Source organism: Aegilops tauschii, chromosome 5, assembly GCF_002575655.3.
Source record: "Aegilops tauschii subsp. strangulata cultivar AL8/78 chromosome 5, Aet v6.0, whole genome shotgun sequence".
NCBI classification, from domain to species: Eukaryota; Viridiplantae; Streptophyta; class Magnoliopsida; order Poales; family Poaceae; genus Aegilops; species Aegilops tauschii.
Window position 1 is genome coordinate 580835906 of NC_053039.3, and position 17830 is coordinate 580853735.

Genomic DNA, 17830 nt, shown 5'->3' on the forward strand with positions numbered 1-17830 from the left:
ATTGGAGAGCACCTGTTAGGCTACGATAGAGAGTAGGATCGGAAAAGGGTTCACCGGTAGCCGAAAGTTTAAAACTAGTATCGACAGGAGTGCGAGATGATTGACAGTCAAGCATACCAGCACGATTAAGAAGATCAAGAATATACTGGCGTTGGGAAAGAAAAAGGCTGGAGGAATCTCGAACAACAGCAATGCCTAAGAAATGATGAAGGAGTCCTAGGTCAGTCATAGAAAATTCAGATCTAAGAAGAGAGACAATATGATCTAAGAACTTTTGAGAGGAGGCGGTAAGAATGATATCATCTACATAGAGAAGTAAATAGGCAGTGTCAGAAGTTTGATGATACACAAAAAGAGAGGTGTCGGAGAGAGATGGAGTGAAGCCTATTGTTTGAATGAAGGAGGAGAAGCGTTGAAACCAAGCTCGTGGGGCCTGTTTAAGACCGTAGAGAGATTTCTGAAGAAGACATACATGAGTTGGAAAGGATGGATTTCAAAACCCAGAGGTTGCTGGCAGTAGACAGTTTCTTGAAGGGAACCATGGAGGAAAGCATTTTTCACATCAAGTTGGTGAATGGGCCATGAAGAGGAGACAGCAACACTAAGAATGGTAAGAATGGTGCTAGGTTTAACAACAGGAGAGAAGGTTTCTTCGTAATCAATTCCTTGTTGCTGAGAAAAGCCACGACAAACCCACCTGGCTTTATATCGTGAGAGGCTCCCATCGGAGTGGAACTTTTGGCGAAAAATCCATTTGCCAGAAACAATATTTGTATTGGGAGGACGAGGAACAAGTTGCCAGGTGTTGTTTTGAAGTAAAGCATTATATTCTTCTTGCATGGCAGCGGCCCAATTGGGATCAAGTAGAGCAGTTTTGTAATTCTTTGAAAGAGAAGTGAGAGATACGGAGGTATGAAGGTTTAGGCGGTCTTGGGGTTGATGAAATCCTGATTTGGCCCTAGTACGCATGCGATGATCATTAATCGGGGCTGCTGTAGGAATAGCACGAGGGGGTAAGGTGGGTACTGGTGAGTCCGGCGCAGCGGAAGAGTCGGACGAAGGAGTAGGGCTGGGTGGTGGAGTGGGAGCAGGGCTGGGTGGTGGAGTGGGAGGAGGGGCCGGGGGTGTTGGGGAGGGAGCAGGGGTCGGGGTGTTGGGGACGTCTCGGGTGGGGTGAGTGTATGGTTGGGATTGGCTATGGTGGGTGTTAATGGTGGTGGTGATAAGTTGTGTTCGGCAGGTAGGGGAGTATATAGTTGGAAAGGACGGGGAGAGGGGGTGTTTGCGGAGCTAGGGGTGTTGGATGGTGTAGTAGTGCGTTGTGAGAAAGGAAAAATGTGCTCAGCAAACGTGACATGACGAGAGACATGAACGTGTCCGGTGTGAAGGTCAAGACAGCGATAGCCTTTGTGCTCGTCAGAGAAGCCGAGAAAAGCACATGGGATAGAGCGTGGTGACAATTTATTTGCAGAAGTGGCGTAGGCATTGGGAAAACAGAGACAGCCGAAAACACAAACCGCGGAGTAGTTGGGGTGGGAAAGAAAGAGGGAATAATAGGGAGTAGTGTTGGGTTTAGTTTTAGAAGGTCGAATATTTAGAAGGAAGGTGGCCATGTGTAGGGCTTCAGCCCAAAACTTGGGAGGCATAGATGATTGAATGAGGAGAGTGCGAACTATATCATTGAGGGTGCGAAGAGAGCGTTCTGCTTTACCATTTTGAGGGGAGGTGTAGGGACATGAGAAGCTAAGCAGGATGCCATGTTGTAAGAAGAAAGTACGATTTTTAATGTTATCAAACTCGCGACCATTGTCACATTGGATAAAGCGAATTGGGAGGAAGAAGTGAACAGACACATAGCGTTGAAAATTAAGGAAAAGAGAATGGACCTCGGATTTGTTGCGTAGAGGAAAAGTCCAGACAAAGTGGGTGAAATCATCTAGGATAACAAGGTAGTATTTAAAACCCGAAACACTTGCAATGGAAGAGGTCCATAAATCACAATGTATTAATTCAAAGGGATAAGTGCTACAAGAACTAGAGGAACTAAAGGGAAGACGCACATGTTTGCCTAATTGACAAGACTCGCAAAACACAGAATTATGAGAGTCCCTATTACATGGTATGGTAAATTCACTAAGCATAGAAGCTAAGACGGCGGGGTTGGGATGGCCCAAGCGACGATGCCAGAGATCGACGGAGGCCAGCATGGATGTTGGAGGGGTGGCGGCAGGAACTCCATTAAGAGAATAAAGATCACCGGAGCTATTGAAGCGAGCGATCTCGGCCTTGGTCAGGTAATCCTTCACAGATAGACCAAAAGGGTCAAATTCAGCCGAAACTAGATTGTCGCAAGTAAATTGGCGAACAGAGATAAGATTTTTAATGAGGGCGGGTGCAATTAGAACATCGCGAAGTAAAAGAGGTTTGGTGGAAGAGGGAAGTTGAGCCTGACCAACACAATATATAGGAATAGATGATCCATCTCCAAGGATAATGGAAGGGAAAGGAGATTTAGTGCAAGAAGATAACCAATTACTAGATGCAGACATATGACTAGAGGCCCCTGAATTAAAGATCCAATCCGTACCTGAGTTTCCTTGTGCAGCAAAGTTATTCATGGCCTGGAGAAAGGCAGCTTGATCCCAACTCGGCGTCGCAGGTGAGGGTGGCGTCGGAAGCAGTGCCGGCGGATACGATGGTGAAGGCAGTAGGGCCGGCTGGGGAGTGTAGTAGGCATTGGGCGGCTGTGGTGGGGGTGGCGTCGGGAGCAGGGCCGGCTGAGGTGTGTAGTAGGCGCCGCCGTCGGTACTGTAATGACCATAAGGAGCATACGTCGGGGCGGCGTGATAGGCATTGGCCGGCTGTCGGGGGTTGAGAACCCCGGGAGCACCAGTAGGCGGCCGAAGGCCGGGTTGCCAGACACCTGAGTATGCCGGCGGAGCACAGAGGGTGGACGGAGCGGACCAGGGCATGGCCATGCTTGAACAAGCCCCGTCCAAGGATCATGAGGAGGCCGCCATGCAACCGCAGATGGAGCACTGGTGGGTGGTGCAGGACTCGGTGCTGGTGATGTCGTAGGCGGAACCGAACGAGTCGGCGGCGGCCTGTAGATAGGGTTTTTGCCGCGGTAGTTCGGACTAGGACGCCAGCCTGGGGGCGGTTCAACAGATGACGATGCGGACGGCCCGGCGGCAGGAGCCGGCCTGGAAGGCGGCGCTGGTGTAGACGACAGAGGAGGACGAACCGCAGCATGAAAGACCTTGGGGCGAGAGTCCTTGCGAGCTTGTGTTTCCGCCGCGAGTTGTAGCAAGGAACGTACTTCAGCGAAGGTAGGAGGGGGCCGTATCATCGGTATGAACGAGGCTTGCTTGTCAAAGTCTTCGCTGAGGCCGACGACGACGATATTGATTAGCTGTGAGTCGCTAACTGTATCGCCGAGTTCGCGGAGCTCATCGCCAATGGTCTTAACGCGCTGGCAGAACAGGTTCACCGGGGCGTCTTCTTGCACCATATTGCGAAGCTCGGTGTGGAGAGCGTTTTTCCGAGCGTCGGTGTTGCTTTGGAAGAGCTGACGGAGGGAGTGCCAGATGTTGGCAGCGGTGGCGCCGTCGCGATCGAGCATGTTGAAGATCTCGGTGGTGATGCGGGTGTAGAACCACTGGACGGTCGCGAGATCGTCTTTCAACCATTGCGGATCGTCGGGGCGGGGAAGACAGTTGGCGGTGACATGCGAGCGCAGGTTGCAGCGGCCGAGGTGGAGATCGAAGAGATGTCTCCAATGGTAGTAGTTGTGGGCGGTGAGATCAAGAACTATGGGGATGTAGGGGCTGACGTCGGAGATTGTGTCAGCAAGAGATATTGGTGCGGCGAGGATGGGTGCAGGGTAGTTTTGTGGAGCTATGGTGAGGGCCGAGAGAGAAGCGGCCGCGGCGTTGGCAACCTTGGCGATGAGTGCGGCCCGGCGCTCGAAGTAGCCAGGGGGCGGCGGCGGCGGCGGTGGCGTTGGCGGAGCCATACCCTAAACCCTGGGATCGGTATCTGATACCATGAAAGCTGAATAAAACTGTTGCTTATTGATGATTTGGTGCGGCATACAAGAGTATATAAGAGGGTACAAACCGACTTAGGGTAGGGATACAAAACTGACTTGGACTAGAAATCGTATACCATAATGACTACTCTAACACCATCGACACGACGTCATGTTCCGTGCCAGGCGGCCCTCTCTCAACCGCCTCCTCACTGACGCTGCCGTGGATGTCATGGCCTGATCTTTCAGGCTATGCAGCCAGACTTAAAATGATCATGGGAAGATTTGGGAAGCACTGACCAGAGTTTCAGAATATTTGGGAAACTACCCGAGCCTGCATGTTTAACTGCGGTTCCGGACCAATTCACTATACTCTGGAATATTTGGACCAGTTTCAGAATATTTGGGAAACAACCTGAGTACGCACAATATTTTGGACCAGTTTCATTAGATTATTTATAATAAAGGATAACTAAACCAAAAACCGGCAGAAAACAGTCAAATTTAAAACTTGGACACAACCTAGTGTAGATTGTAATGGTACAACACTAGGAATAATATTCTACTCCCTCCGTTTCTAAATAGTACCCTGACATCAACTAAATTTCGCAGCATCTGATTGAATCTATTATGGATAAATTGTAGGAATCCAACACTTTTCTCCTAGTAGAAGAAATATAAATGCTATTTTAGCTGCACATAGAGTCTATGCTGCGTTTAATGTCATTGGCGATGTTCTTAGCATCCATGGCAATACCGGCCAATCCCCTTCTCCCTAACCCGGCAGAGTAGAGCCCATTTGCCCCTTTCCAATGATTAGGGAATTCCTTCTTGGGCACGCCGTCGCTATTAAGCATGTCCTCATCATTCTGCACTTGCAAATCTTACTCGATTAAGAACATATAACAAGTCTTGCATCTAGAGAAGTTACAGTGCATGAAATTCAAATCTCAGTTTATCTTATTACCTTGAGCCACGAATTTGTTGTGCTTTTGTATCCGGTTGCAAACACAATGGCATCAAAGGAGGCTTCCTTCCCACCTTCAAATTCAATTGTTTTTCCTTTGATCTTAGTAATCCTTCCATGAACCTACAGCAGGTTAAAAACTATAACTTGTCATATATGAAACTAAATTTCTTATACTATGTATGTTTGACCGAGGATATGCTCACTTTAATTTTGTCTTTCTTGATTAACCCTATGGTGCCAACATCAATCACTGCGGATCGACCAGTTTCCGACTTCAGCACAAATGGACCCTTTTCTGGTCTTGTGATGCCATGCCTGGAGAGGTCCCCGAATACGGCATTTGCCATCATCAAAAGGAGACCATCTATCATCTTTAGAGGAAGATAATGGACTAGTGTCATCCCTAGTCGGATTAATTCCTTTGTCATTACATGAATCTGCAGTCACAAAAGGGTCACCATCTTTTACAATATGCAAGATAAAATAAGATCTATAAAAGAGATTTGCAGTTAAAGTCACATATAGTATACATACCGGACTTCGTATAATTATAGAAGTATTGGCACCATGAGAAGCAAGGTCGTAGGCGATCTCCATCCCAGAGTTACCAGATCCGATGACCAACACGTTCCTCCCGGAGTAGTCGATGCCTGACTTATAACATGATGAATGGATGGCCACACCCGGAAAGTTTTCCAGGCCAGGGATCACTGGAATATTCTCAACACTATTCTCACCACTTGCCACAACAAGAAACTTTGCCCTGTAATTAACTATTTTGCACTTTGCCATGTCGTGCGCCATGATGGACCAATATTTTCCATTGAAGTCATATGTGGATGACTCAACAACAGTGAGATACCTCGGATGGATAGCGAAACACTCAATGTAGTCATCCACGTACTTGATGAAAGTGTTCTTTGGTATGTATGTTGGGGTATCTGCAGGGTATGGCATGTGTGGCAACTCACAAAATTCCCTCGCTAGATGTAGCTTCAGACGGTCATACGTGCGGTTGCGCCATAGTGATGCGCTGCAATTCTCACGCTCAACGATGACATATGGGATGGAGAATTGGCTAACGCATGCTGCAGTTGCGAGTCCCGCAGGCCCTGCGCCAACAATCAAAACTACGACCTCCTCCATCACTACAACAACAGAGCCAATGAATGTGCGAGATTACATATGTATGTAGGATTTTTTTTGAGCTACATATGTATGTAGGATGGACACTCCATAGTAACTCGAGCTATATTTTGCTCCCTTGATAGAATATTGCGAAGAGCACCTACATATGTGGCTTATATATTCATATTTTTCACATGACAATTCTGTTTTTTGAACATGTTTATATTGTGAAAGTTAAAAGAAAACACATGTTTATATTATGGGATGCAGAAATGGTAAACTTTGGTTTACATTAACTCGGTATGTCATATTCCCTTCAATAATTAGAGAATTATAAATACCACATTTATTGTGAAATCTAATCTAGATACAAAATTGGTAGGAAACACAACTCCGTTCACTTACATTTCCCATCTAAATTCACAATAGAGACGATTTCCTATGCGTGGTGGTAGCTACGCACGCACTGTGATAGCTGCACATGCTTTGGCATAAGTGCCTTTTTCTATATATGATGTGTCGGGTTTCTTCTGGCATTGGCACAAGTGCATTTTTTTGTATAGAAATGACCTTTTCTCACTTCTCTTTATCTTTTCATTACCTTTTTGACACTTGTCTTTTTGTTGTGTAGAAAGGGCCTTCTCACTTCTCTCAGTCTTTTTGCTTGCCTTTTTGGCACAATTGCCTGTTTGCTTGCCCGGCTGGTCCAAAGTCACGATATTTCTGTTATAGTCATTTTTCATAGTCCAAAATAATCTACCAAAATACTTAGACTCCATTCTGTTACATTTCCCATCTAAATTCACAATATGATTCAGATATATTTAGGCCATATTTGATGCTTTTATTTTATTTTTGCAGGGAAATGCTTCTAATTACAATAACTACCAATTAAAATAAGTTAAGGTTATGTTCAGAATTTTTTTGTAATGTTTCCTCTTTTCCTCGACAACTTGGACAAGTTCTGCAGGAAATGCCCGATGAATAAACCCACCGCCTAAGTGTTAGTTGTGCGCCAAATATAGGGTATGTGGGTCTCCTTCCAGTGAAGGCTTCAAGGTGCATAATTCCGTAGCTTAACAGGTCGCTCTTCCTTGATGACTTTCCGAGTGACCCGTACTCTGTTCAAAAAAACGTTGTAGGGGAATGCGACAGAAAATGGAAATTTTCCGCACTACGAACATGCCCAAAATCATGCATACAAGGTTTAGATCTGATTATTACCAACTCGTAGCGCAGCGGAAGTATAGTCGGTGTAGATCGTCGATGCAGATCCCGCAGCTAGGATTTACAACCTCCCAACCGCGAGGATGTTCTTCCTCATCTATACCTCGGACAACCCTTCGGAAGGCGGTCGGAAAGTCCCTTGGACGGTGTCATGGACAGCTCTTCGGGAGGCACTCTCAGAAACTCGTACGGCCACTCGGACAGCCCTTTGGGAGGACCCTCAAACAGTCCCTTGGTCCAAAGATTGAACCTACGACCTCTCTATGGGACTGCACACATACGGTGTCAGCTATCCGGCAGGGCTTCGCAGCCCAGAACTAGTTCCTGCAGGAACCCAGACAACCTTTTGGCTCTACGAAACTATTTTTTAGAAGGGAGAGAGAAAGCCAGATCATGCATGGCATGTGTATGAGATTTGGAGTGAGTGTGGAGAGCTCCTATCCACCTCTATTTATAGGAAAATGCAAGAGTAGGGTGGCACATGTAAACCCCAAAATGCCCATGCTATATGTCTCACATAAAAGACATGATGGGGAGGCAAGTGGAGCTTTACCCCTTGGCTGGCCACCACTAGTGGCCCCCTTCAAAAAGGGGCTCTTATCCTTCCATGTCATCGATCTAGATCTTTTGGGAAAAGCCCCAAAAAGTGGCTTTCTGAAAAGCATCTAAATAGTGTTTTCCACTATTCATGAAAATATTTTTCCGCGATCGTTTAATCCAAAAATATTTGTGAAGGTCCAGAACATTTCCAGTACCCCTAGTGCAAGCCGTGTAGCACCGTCGTGGACCATCTTAGGCTGCTCCGGCCGCACATGCTGTCGCACTCTGTCGACGGCATCATCAGCAACTACTTTGACTTCCCGCACTTCTTTGCCCGTCCCTCCTGCACAAGGATCGACTCCGCGTTCGACTCCGTCCAGTGCGGCAAAGACGACCTGACCAGCAGGATCATTGACCACTGGAATGGTCTCCTCCTCTACGACGACGTTTGGCAATGGACGCACATCTACGTTTGCAACCCCTCCACCTGGCGCTCCTCTCGTCTATTCAGGGCCTCGATCCCTTCCCAGGTCTGTGCTTTGTCGACGCCTACCTCGCCTTCGACCCTGCCGTATCGCTGCACTACGAGGTGTTGTTGATTCCAGACGTGCTGGAGAAAACCACTGAATATGACGAGGAGGACCCCGAGGACTTGATGGAATGGCCACAGTCATGCCATCAGCTGATGGTGTTCTCGTCGAGGACCGGGAGATGGGAGGAGAGGGCCTTCGTTCGCGTAGGCGAGGCGCCGGGAACCATAGCCGACGTGTGGTCACATCTGGTGGTGGATCACAACTGGAAGACGGGGTATAGCTACGCCGAGTACTGGAGAGGAGCCGCGGGAAAGAAGCTTGGCCGCCCATCCAGACAGGTACTTTAGAAAGCGATGGATGATAGGTTCAAAAGCGAAGGACGGGAGGCGCGTGTGAGATAGAGGTAAATTTGGGGGGAGGAGGAAAGTGCACAGCCAAAGGTGAGGGCGATATTTTGGCTAATGATAGTATCCTTGTTGAGGGGCACGAATGTAGTTTTATGGAAATTGATGGCAAGACCAGTAGCCAGGGTGAAATTGTAAGCACATCCTTGAGGGTGGTCGCGGCTTGGGTGGAGGCCGGCGTATTGAAGCACATATGCAGGACAATCGGTGTAAATCGGATGGCAAAGCTGGTCGGCATAATAAGCTTGAAAGATTAAAGGTTGAAGCAGGTCGGCGATGATAATGAAAAGGTAGGGGATAGGGGGTCACCCTGCCAAGTACCATTTTTGCAGTTAATCCAGGGGCCCGGTTTTCCATTTAGGAGTATTGCAGTCGTGCTAGAGACCAGCAAGTCTCTGATCCATGCTATAGTTTGGGGGGCACCCCTGGTGAGCAGAATGAGAAGAAGAGATTCCCAACAGGTTGAATCGAAAGCTTTGAGGAAGTCTAGTTTGAACACCATAGTGGGTGCCTTCCGAATGTGGCAGACGCTGAGAAGGTCAGCAGCGTAGATGAAGTTTTCAGCAATGTACCTTCAAGAGATGAAGCGGGTTTGGTCACCATGGACGAGAAGAGGGATGAGGGGCTTAATCCTGTTTGTGATAACTTTAGCTAGCGCCTTAGGTGTACAGTTTTGCAGCGAAATAGGTCTGAAGTTTTTCGTTGTTCTTGCCGAGTCTTTTTTTTGGAAGGGGGGTCATGTGGGCTCGGTTGAAACGCTTGACAGCCACCTGAAGGTTGGCGAAGTCATCGAAGAAAGGTAGGATTGTGTGTTTGATGTTATGCCAAAATTTTCGGTAGAAACCTGGTCCAAGGTCGTCTAGGCCAGGGCTGGCGCGTAAATTCATTTGAAAGAAGGCGTCTTGACTTTCCTGAGCAGTGAAGGTGGAGTCCAGATGGCGTAACTGAGGAATTTGCGTGGTGTAGAGATCGGAAAGGGAGAAAAGCCAAGTCGAGACCTTTTCAGTACCTAACAAATTTTTGAAGAAATTTTGGAGGATGGTTGCCTTATCATCATGGGCAGAGAATTCCACCCCGTTATCCTCGAGGATGGCGATGTTGTTTTTGCAGAACCGTTGGGAAGCGGAGACATGAAAGAACTTTGAGTTTTCGTCTCCGTCGACAACAGCTTTGACTTTTCCCCTTTGTTTCCAGAAGAGGACTTTTTCTCTGACCGCACGTTGAAGAGAGGTGATAACTACTAGTCGGAGGGACACCTCGGGCCGAGAGAGAGAGAGGGCACATTTTTCTTCAATGCGATCAATTCTGCCGATGACAAATTTACACTCAATTTCCCTCCGGTGGACATGTCTTAAAGTTTTTGACCACGCTTTGAGGTTGGACCGAGTGCGTTGATGGCGGTGGCAAGGTCTAAGTCAGATTGAGTGGTTGGAAGAGGACGAGGCTAGGCCTCAGAGACAATGTGTTTGCAAGCCGGGTGAAGGGCCTAGAAGGACTCAAAACGGAATAGACGCGAGCGAGGGATATGCAAGGAAATGTTTACGATGAGCGGAACATGGTCGGAAGAGAACGTGTTAGGGGGGAGAGGGTTGAGTTGGGAAAGCGATCATCCCAAACGAGGTTAAAGAAGGCTCTATCAATGCGCTCGAGGGTTGGGTTTAGCCGGTTGTTGGACCAAGTGAAGGACCGGTCGAGAAGAGGTAGCTCTAAGAGTTGCAGGTCAGGTCAGAGATAGCCGTGTTAAACAATTTCAGAACAATATACCTAGAGTGTTTAGAACAATTTCATAAAGTAATTTGAAAGACCGTCATAGGATGTGAGGGAGCATGCCATGTATTACCGACATACACGGCCATATATCTCCAAAGTAGTTGGATTCAGAGCCACTATAGCTTCATCATTCTTGTACTCGAAACATGTCAACTTGCATAGGTACTAATTGAGTAATTGCGCCATCGGTATCTGCTATGGATTTTTTTTCGAGAGTACGCTAAAAGCGTACCTTAATTTTATAGAAGAGAGCAAGATAATGTACAAGAAGCCTGTGGATGGAAGCGAGCTTCCACCAAAGGCAAGAATTTAGACACACCCACTACACCCTAGTAGATTAACCTACGCCTACACTCTCACAAAACGCTGCAAACCCCGTCCCACCCAATCCGGCCATCTTCCAATCCTTGAGCTCAGCAACGACTTCTAAGGCCAGATCGTGAGCACTAAGCTGCTGACTCGTCCGATGAAACACCCTGGCGTTGCGTTGCTTTCAAAGAGCCCAACTGACCACAATGACAAGCGTGTCCACACCACGCTTGCTGCCTTTCCTATAGTGTGCCCGCGTGGCCAGCCACCAGTCCAGCAAAGAATCGTGAGCCTCCGGAATGCTACCTTGCAAACCCAGCACATGAAAGATAAAATGCCCCGCATAACCACATTGAACCAAGATGTGTTCCGCATTATCTTCATCTTAGAGGCAAGTGAAGCACGGGGAGGGGGCGTCTTGGAGGCCATGTCTCGCATGTCTGTCGGATGTCCAAATCCGGTGTTGCACTGCCAGCCACATAAATAACTTACACTTCAAGAGGGCCCAACTTCTCCAGATGCAAATCGCGTATGGGACTCTCTCGGCACCAAGACAAAGCCTGTGGTACATGGAACTAGCCGTGTAAATACCAGACGGGTCGGCCGGCCACGAGAAGGAATCTTCACCTGCAGGGTCACGGTTGACCGTGCTAATCGCCAGATTAAGGTGGAGGAGCTGCATGTGACCTCCAAAAGTAACTTCGCCCGAGAGATCAAGCAACCAATTCCCATTGTCAAGAACTCCCTGCACCGTGCGCCTGTTTATAGTGCGTGTGTCGACCATGGCGTGAATGAGGGGGGCTATGTCCTTAACAGCAAATCTGTGAATCCACCCATCTCTCCAAAACAGCACTCTATTGCCGGCTCCCACCGATATATGCACCAGACTGTCAAAGACGTCGCGAGCCTCCCTATCTACTGCCATCGGCAGGCCTTGCCATGGCCTCTCCGGATCAGTCCGTCTCAATCATTCCCATCTCACTCTCAACGCCAAACCTTGCAACTGAAGGTTGCGGATTCCCAGACCACCAAGCGAAGTGGGTTTGCAGACTGATTTCCAAGTTACCAAGCACTGGCCACCGTTGGATTTTTCCTTGCCAGCCCAAAAGAAGGATCCCATCCACTGCTCGATCTCTTCAAATACCCACACGGGAGCATGTGTCACCATGAAATGATGGATGGGTTTAGCCGCAATCACTGATTTGACCAAAACGAGCCGTCCAGGGCGATGGATGAGGCCTCTTTGCCAGGCCGGAGCAGACTTCTTAGCATGATCCAACATAGGCTGCCATTCCGCCCTCGTTAGTTGTCTAATGGCAAGTTGAAGTCCGAGATACTTGCAGGGGAAAGAACCCAAACGACATTGGATAATGGACTCCACCCGCGCCCTATCACTGTCATTGCCATGGATCAGGATCGCCACAGATTTGTGGTAATTAACTCGAAGGCCTGAGGCAGCACCAAAAGCATGGAGCACGTTCCGCGCGAACGTGAGGTCAAGCTCCCGTGGCTTGATTATCTGCTATGGATTGAGTGGCGTAAGATGAGCAACTTCCATATCTAAATGTGATTGATTTCCAGGGATGAAATCTCAACCTTCCATCAGCACACGATTGACCTCATGCTTTTGTGACAATTAACTCTGTCTATGTGCTGCGCCGCCGTGTGGCGCGATGGATCTGCTCCCCGAGGACGTGATCGGAGAGGTGCTGCGCCGCCTCCCCGGGCGGAGCCTCGCGGCCTCCCGTGGCGTGTGCAGGGCGTGGCGCGCCGTCGTCGACGGTCTCAACCTGCTCCTGCCGCACATGCTGCCGCACTCCGTCCGCGGCATCTTCACCAACTATTCGGGCTGCTCACGCCCGCGCTTCTTCGCCCGTCCCTGCAGCTGCTGCCCGGGGATCGACGCCGCGTTCGACTTCATCACGCCCGTGCAGCACGGCCAACACGGCGTGGACTGCGTGATCGTGGACCACTGCAACGGCGTCCTCCTCTACGACGACGGCTGGTACTGGACGAACCTCTACGTCTGCAACCCCGCCACCCGACGCTGGGCGCTCCTCCCGCCTCCTCCGGGGGACCATTACTACCCAGGCCTGTGCTTCGCCGGCGCCTACCTCGCCTTCGACCCCGCCGTGTCGCTGCACTACGAGGTCTTCCTGGTCCCAGACGTGCCCGAGAAAACCACCACTGACGACGACGAGGAGGAGGACCCGGAGGAGGGCTTGCTGGAGTGGCCACCGTCGTGCTATCGGCTGCAGGTGTTCTCGTCGACGGCGGGAAGATGGGAGGAGAGGGCCTTCGTCCGCGCAGGCGAGGCGGCCGGAACCGTAAAGGAGGTGCGGTCGCATCTGGAGGATCGTGACAGGTTCAGGGAGTATAGCTACGGTGAGTACTGGAGAGGGGCCTTGTACGTGCATTGCCGCGCCGGCGCTTTTGTTTCCAGGTATGTAGTTAAATTGGAATTGACGGTGCAAGCTATTGGGATCATGTCCTAGTTCAAGCTGACCAATCCATGTGTTGATTGTGATGATTATATATAGGTTTTGCACTTCCGAAGGTAACTACCAAGTAATAAAAGCGCCAACAAGCATGGAGGAAAACCATGACATGCAATCCCACTTCGCGAGATCGGAGAAGGGCATGTATTATGCTTGTTTGGATTACCTTAGACTTCGGGTGTGGATACTCTTGGAAGAATCACATGACTCAGAAATCTATGTAGCTCTTTATGACTCAGAAATTATTTACTCCCTCCGTAAACTAATATAAGAGCGTTGATCTAAAAGCTCTTATATTAGTTTACAGAGGGAGTACTACAGAAGCCATCCATTGGGTTTTGGTCATTGGCAAACCGAAGACAGTCGCTTATGTACACATCTTGCTTTCCTGATTTGCTGCCTCCAAGAGAATGATAGTGGAGATTCAGCCCACTCTCCTCATTGAAGACACTTTGATTTGTGCAATCCAAAGATCAGTAGCTCTCTATGCCTTAGAAATGATTTATATAGAATGACGTGCCATTTCGACCAAAATCAAAGACAAAGGAACACAAGGGTGAAAATGGTTCCTGATTTGGACGCTCGCTTCAGGAGATATTTCGATTTGAAATTTAGATCTAAAATAGCATCCAAAACTCACTGGTGATGACAAGTGATGCACCTCATGTGCGCAATTGGAAGTATAACATTTGCAAGTGGTACCCTCTAATTGGTGATTATCCACTATCTATTTATCGACAGAAGCAAGGTGTTTAATATCAATCTTAAACAATGAGCCCAATGTAGAGTGAAACCTACAGGCGACATAGATGTGGCTATTTCCCGCTTATCTTATGGTTTATTAACTTTTGTAGTATTCCCACTGTAGGGTTATTCTTGTGACACGAACCTTAACATTAGAGCAGGGTTATTCTTGTTCTTCTTCTATTTCCTGTTTGGTAATTATAGCCGGACTTGATTAATCTGCGCTGATGACGATCCCGGATTCCCGGTAAGAATGTTAGGTCCATGCATGTCCCCCGGCCCTCCTCCATCGTGCATATGTATATGCAACTATACTTTTGTTGTTCTTTTAGGACATGACGACATACGCCTATTTGGTTCAGCAGCAATCTAATTTGCTCCCCCTTTTTTCCTCCCCCGAAAACCTCGCAGAAACAACATAAGCTAGCATCCCTGATAATTTGAAAATGAAACTAGTACCAACTATTTTTGGTTTTCCTGAAATGACAAATGAACCGACCATGGAGCCGACGTACATAAGTATGTATGGTAGGACACTGTAACATCTCCCTATGATGGAGTGCCTGATGAAGCATGAAGAGCAGCGGGACAACATCCATGCATTGTTTTGTAGAAAGACAACTTTGGTCCTTAATTAGTTGAGAGAGTGAGATGAGTGGCTGAACCTGGTCTGGTAGAATATCGTAACTGGATTCGTTTCATCGATGAAACGGAAGAGAGAAAAACACGAAGAACTGACCAATATGTAACTCCAGGATCATCATGGATGCAAATGCGCCGTCAGGGTCGTCATGTATGCAGCTCCAGGCGTAACTTGAGCAACATTTGGCGGATGAACCAAGATACTAAAATCTGGAGCAAAATTTTACCAAAGCCCAGTAAATATATTAATCTCAAAGTTGAACGGACTACATGATTCAAGGAGTTCATCCACTTCATACTTAAATGAATCCAAGAACAATCCAAGCGTGAGCCCGGCTTTCCAGTAATTGAATATGGAAATCATATTCTTCATCCTGCCAAGAAGCGCAAAGGAAGCCCTGTACATGAGAGCGCCAATAACCTCGACGATGGCAACAGCAAGTCCAGCAGAAAGTATGTCCCAGTCGCCTGTTTGCCCGATGACGGTGGCAAATGCCGTGGCACAGTAAAACCCTATCAGGAAGAATAGGATCTTTACTGGAAACCCTCTACTTACTTTCTTCAGCTTGCCAGACAACTTCTTTAAAAAAGATTGAATTGCATTAAACAGCCGAGTGCAATTGCCTGAATTGTCTGGATTGTCGTCTGCCATAGTCTTGATGGCCCATTGCATCCCCCTACAGAAAGAACAAAATAGTTCCGATTAATATGGTATTGAACATTGTCAGAAGAAAGCATGCTGTCTTTCAAGACACAGAACAATAGCTCGGCAAAGGAAGGCAGAGGAACACGGAGAGCAGATTATTAGATCAAATGCAACTGACAGTGAACTGTTGCAATAAAGACCATCTGATGGCACAAAAAAACACAAGAGCCCTTAATTAAAACTGAGTTCTCAACCCATGCCATTTAGAATGCACTCACTGAGCTAGCACTCATTTCGGCTTCTCTAACTACAGAACCGTGCAAGGACCCACCAACTGAATAAACGGAAATCCCACATTCTCTCCCTAGTTGATATTTGATGCACAAGGACTAGGGGTGCAGAGCGGCGCCCGAACCCGCCCCACTTCATATACAAAATGAAAATTTCTAGTTATAGCTGGATTCCAGTACGCTAGTACAATTTGTGCTAGCTTAGCACATTGGCGGGTCTTGGCAGGACGCCACCCTGCACCCCTAATAAGGACATCAACCTTCAGTGAACAGGTTAAATCTGGGAAACTTAGGTTAGGCATAACTAATCGCATTATTTAGTTAATTAGCTGCCACATCCAAACAGAAGGGTCTGAAACTGTAAGCTCACTGAACTGAGAACCTAATGGTAAAATCGTAAAAGGGGGGTGTATATGCGTGTGATATATGCATGCAATCAAATTTCTGTCTTGAATGTAATACTTGGCACATTGCCTGCTCACCATTCAATATACTTGCCTTGCCATTGCAAGTTAGCAACTGAACTCAGTGGTAAAATTAAATAACCTCTCCATCGGAATTGAGCATGAGAAAAACTACCAGTCACTAGAATTTCCAATGAAACCATGTAGCATCCGATTCAAACAAACAAAGAGGCTGTAACAATCTTCAGCCATCCATGTTCTTAGAAAACACAACACTGAATAATTTCTCATTTTTTGCACAAAACTGACTGAATACTAACTAGATCAAATGCAAGATACTAGACAGTGTCCTGTTGCAACAAAGACAACTATTTTGACCATCTGATGGCACTCCAAAAAGTGAGAGCACTTACTTTAAAATGAGTTCTGAACCCATACCACTTACAATGCACCGAATGTGCTAGCCCATATTTAGGACTCGCTACCTATAGAATTCTGGAGTTGTGCATTGTCTGTGATGCAGGAACCATACAAGTACCCGCTAATGAGTAAATCATGCATTCTCTTCCAAGCTGACATCTGACGCATAAGCACATCAACCTTCAGTGAACATGTGAACGCTGGAATGCTTAGATTAGGCATAACTACTTTTCACTATTTATTTAGTTAGCCGCCACATCAGAACAGAAGGGTATGAAACTGTAAACTCTTGCTAAAAGGGGGAGGGTGTATACGATGTGAGACACACATAAAATCAAATTTCTCCCTTAGGTGAAATGTTTGGCACACTGCCTACCGGTGAGTCAATTCACTTACCTTGCCATTGCAGCTAAGTTCAGTAGTATGATGCACCTAAACTGAACTAACTTGACATCAGAAGTGACACTCAACAGGGACTAATAGTCAGCAGTATTTACACAACACCTAAACGCCGCAGTATCTGATTCGAACAAACAAATCGCTTTAACAATCTCCAGTCACACATGTTGTCTAGAAAACACAAGACTGAACAATTCCTCATTTTTTACGGAAACCTGACTGAATACTGCAATACTCATCAAACGACCTTCATCGGTGAAATCGATACAAATCGCACAAAAACGTGTAGGTTGTAGCTACTTATTTGGGTATTATTCAGAGGTCTGTGTGTGGTAAGTGGTAACACACTGGCAGTAAAGACTACCTGCTGCTTCTGCCGAAGGAAGGGGGCGAACGCACCAAGCGGAAGCTCCCCTGCTGCTTGTTCCGGCAGCACGCGACGGCGGCAGCCCCTCTCGGAGCGCAGGAGGACGCGGCAGCAGCGGCGACAAGGTTCCTCGACCTCGACAACCCCCACCAGCAGCGGCACCCCGGCTGCGACGAATGGACGGCTCCCTTGCACAGACGGAGAGCTGACATGTGCGCTGCCCGAGCATCCGCGCTGCACACACAGGATTCGACCAAAAAATCTCAGACATTTCAACCAAATCGGCCTCTGACGGAGCTCGCGCCCGAGCGTATTGAGGGGGAGATTGGAGGAGGTGCAGGTGGATTACCTCGGAGGAGGCAAGTTCGTCAGGCGGCGGCGGCGGTCTCACCGGCCGCCGCCGGAGACCGCGGCAGTCATCGGCGGAGAGAGATATGGGATGGATGGTTGGTCGGGCTGCGGTGGCCGCCGAGACAGTGAAGGGGAAGAGAAGCGGGCCAAGCCCATGG

The 17830-nt window shown here is 47.9% G+C and overlaps 3 protein-coding genes across 6 annotated transcripts; 1 reads left to right on the forward strand and 2 right to left on the reverse strand.

The window, feature by feature from the left end:
- Positions 1-4450: 4450 nt before the first annotated feature.
- On the reverse strand, positions 4451-7780 carry LOC109755251 (probable indole-3-pyruvate monooxygenase YUCCA11). 4 transcript variants are annotated; one of them, XM_045229412.2, is made up of 6 exons: positions 7353-7779; positions 6730-7249; positions 5535-6148; positions 5204-5437; positions 4998-5120; positions 4451-4899 (listed from the first exon to the last, which is right to left on the reverse strand). In XM_045229412.2, the coding sequence occupies exons 2-6, from the start codon at positions 6905-6907 to the stop codon at positions 4720-4722; spliced, it is 1329 nt and encodes a 442-aa protein (XP_045085347.1). In that variant the 5' UTR covers positions 6908-7249; positions 7353-7779; the 3' UTR covers positions 4451-4719. The 4 variants fall into 4 exon arrangements, with proteins under 4 accessions (XP_045085347.1, XP_045085348.1, XP_073354625.1 ...); XM_045229413.2 differs by lacking the exon at positions 6730-7249 and having other exon boundaries at positions 7353-7778; XM_073498524.1 differs by having other exon boundaries at positions 5535-6829; positions 7353-7778.
- Positions 7781-12584: 4804 nt separating this feature from the next.
- LOC109755265 (uncharacterized) lies at positions 12585-13406 on the forward strand. Its single transcript, XM_020314173.1, has one exon. The coding sequence runs from the start codon at positions 12585-12587 to the stop codon at positions 13404-13406; it is 822 nt and encodes a 273-aa protein (XP_020169762.1).
- Positions 13407-15016: 1610 nt separating this feature from the next.
- On the reverse strand, positions 15017-17809 carry LOC109755252 (ycf20-like protein). Its single transcript, XM_020314158.4, has 3 exons — positions 17671-17809; positions 17319-17555; positions 15017-15472 (listed from the first exon to the last, which is right to left on the reverse strand). The coding sequence occupies exons 2-3, from the start codon at positions 17531-17533 to the stop codon at positions 15019-15021; spliced, it is 669 nt and encodes a 222-aa protein (XP_020169747.1). The 5' UTR covers positions 17534-17555; positions 17671-17809; the 3' UTR covers positions 15017-15018.
- Positions 17810-17830: the final 21 nt, after the last annotated feature.

Bases quoted from the DNA above. Each gene is read 5' to 3' on its own strand.
- LOC109755251 (XM_045229412.2), bottom strand. From the start codon at position 6,907: ATGGAGTCTAAGTATTTTGGTAGATTATTTTGGACTATGAAAAATGAC. The intron at 6,149-6,729 runs GTAATGAAAAGA...CTGTTGTTGTAG, and splicing joins AAAAGACAAGTGTCAAAAAG to TGATGGAGGAGGTCGTAGTT. The intron at 4,900-4,997 runs GTAATAAGATAA...TTGCAAGTGCAG, and splicing joins CAACAAATTCGTGGCTCAAG to AATGATGAGGACATGCTTAA.
- LOC109755265 (XM_020314173.1), top strand. From the start codon at position 12,585: ATGGATCTGCTCCCCGAGGACGTGATCGGAGAGGTGCTGCGCCGCCTC.
- LOC109755252 (XM_020314158.4), bottom strand. From the start codon at position 17,533: ATGTCAGCTCTCCGTCTGTGCAAGGGAGCCGTCCATTCGTCGCAGCCG. The intron at 15,473-17,318 runs GTAGTCTTTACT...TTCTTTCTGTAG, and splicing joins TCCTTCGGCAGAAGCAGCAG to GGGGATGCAATGGGCCATCA.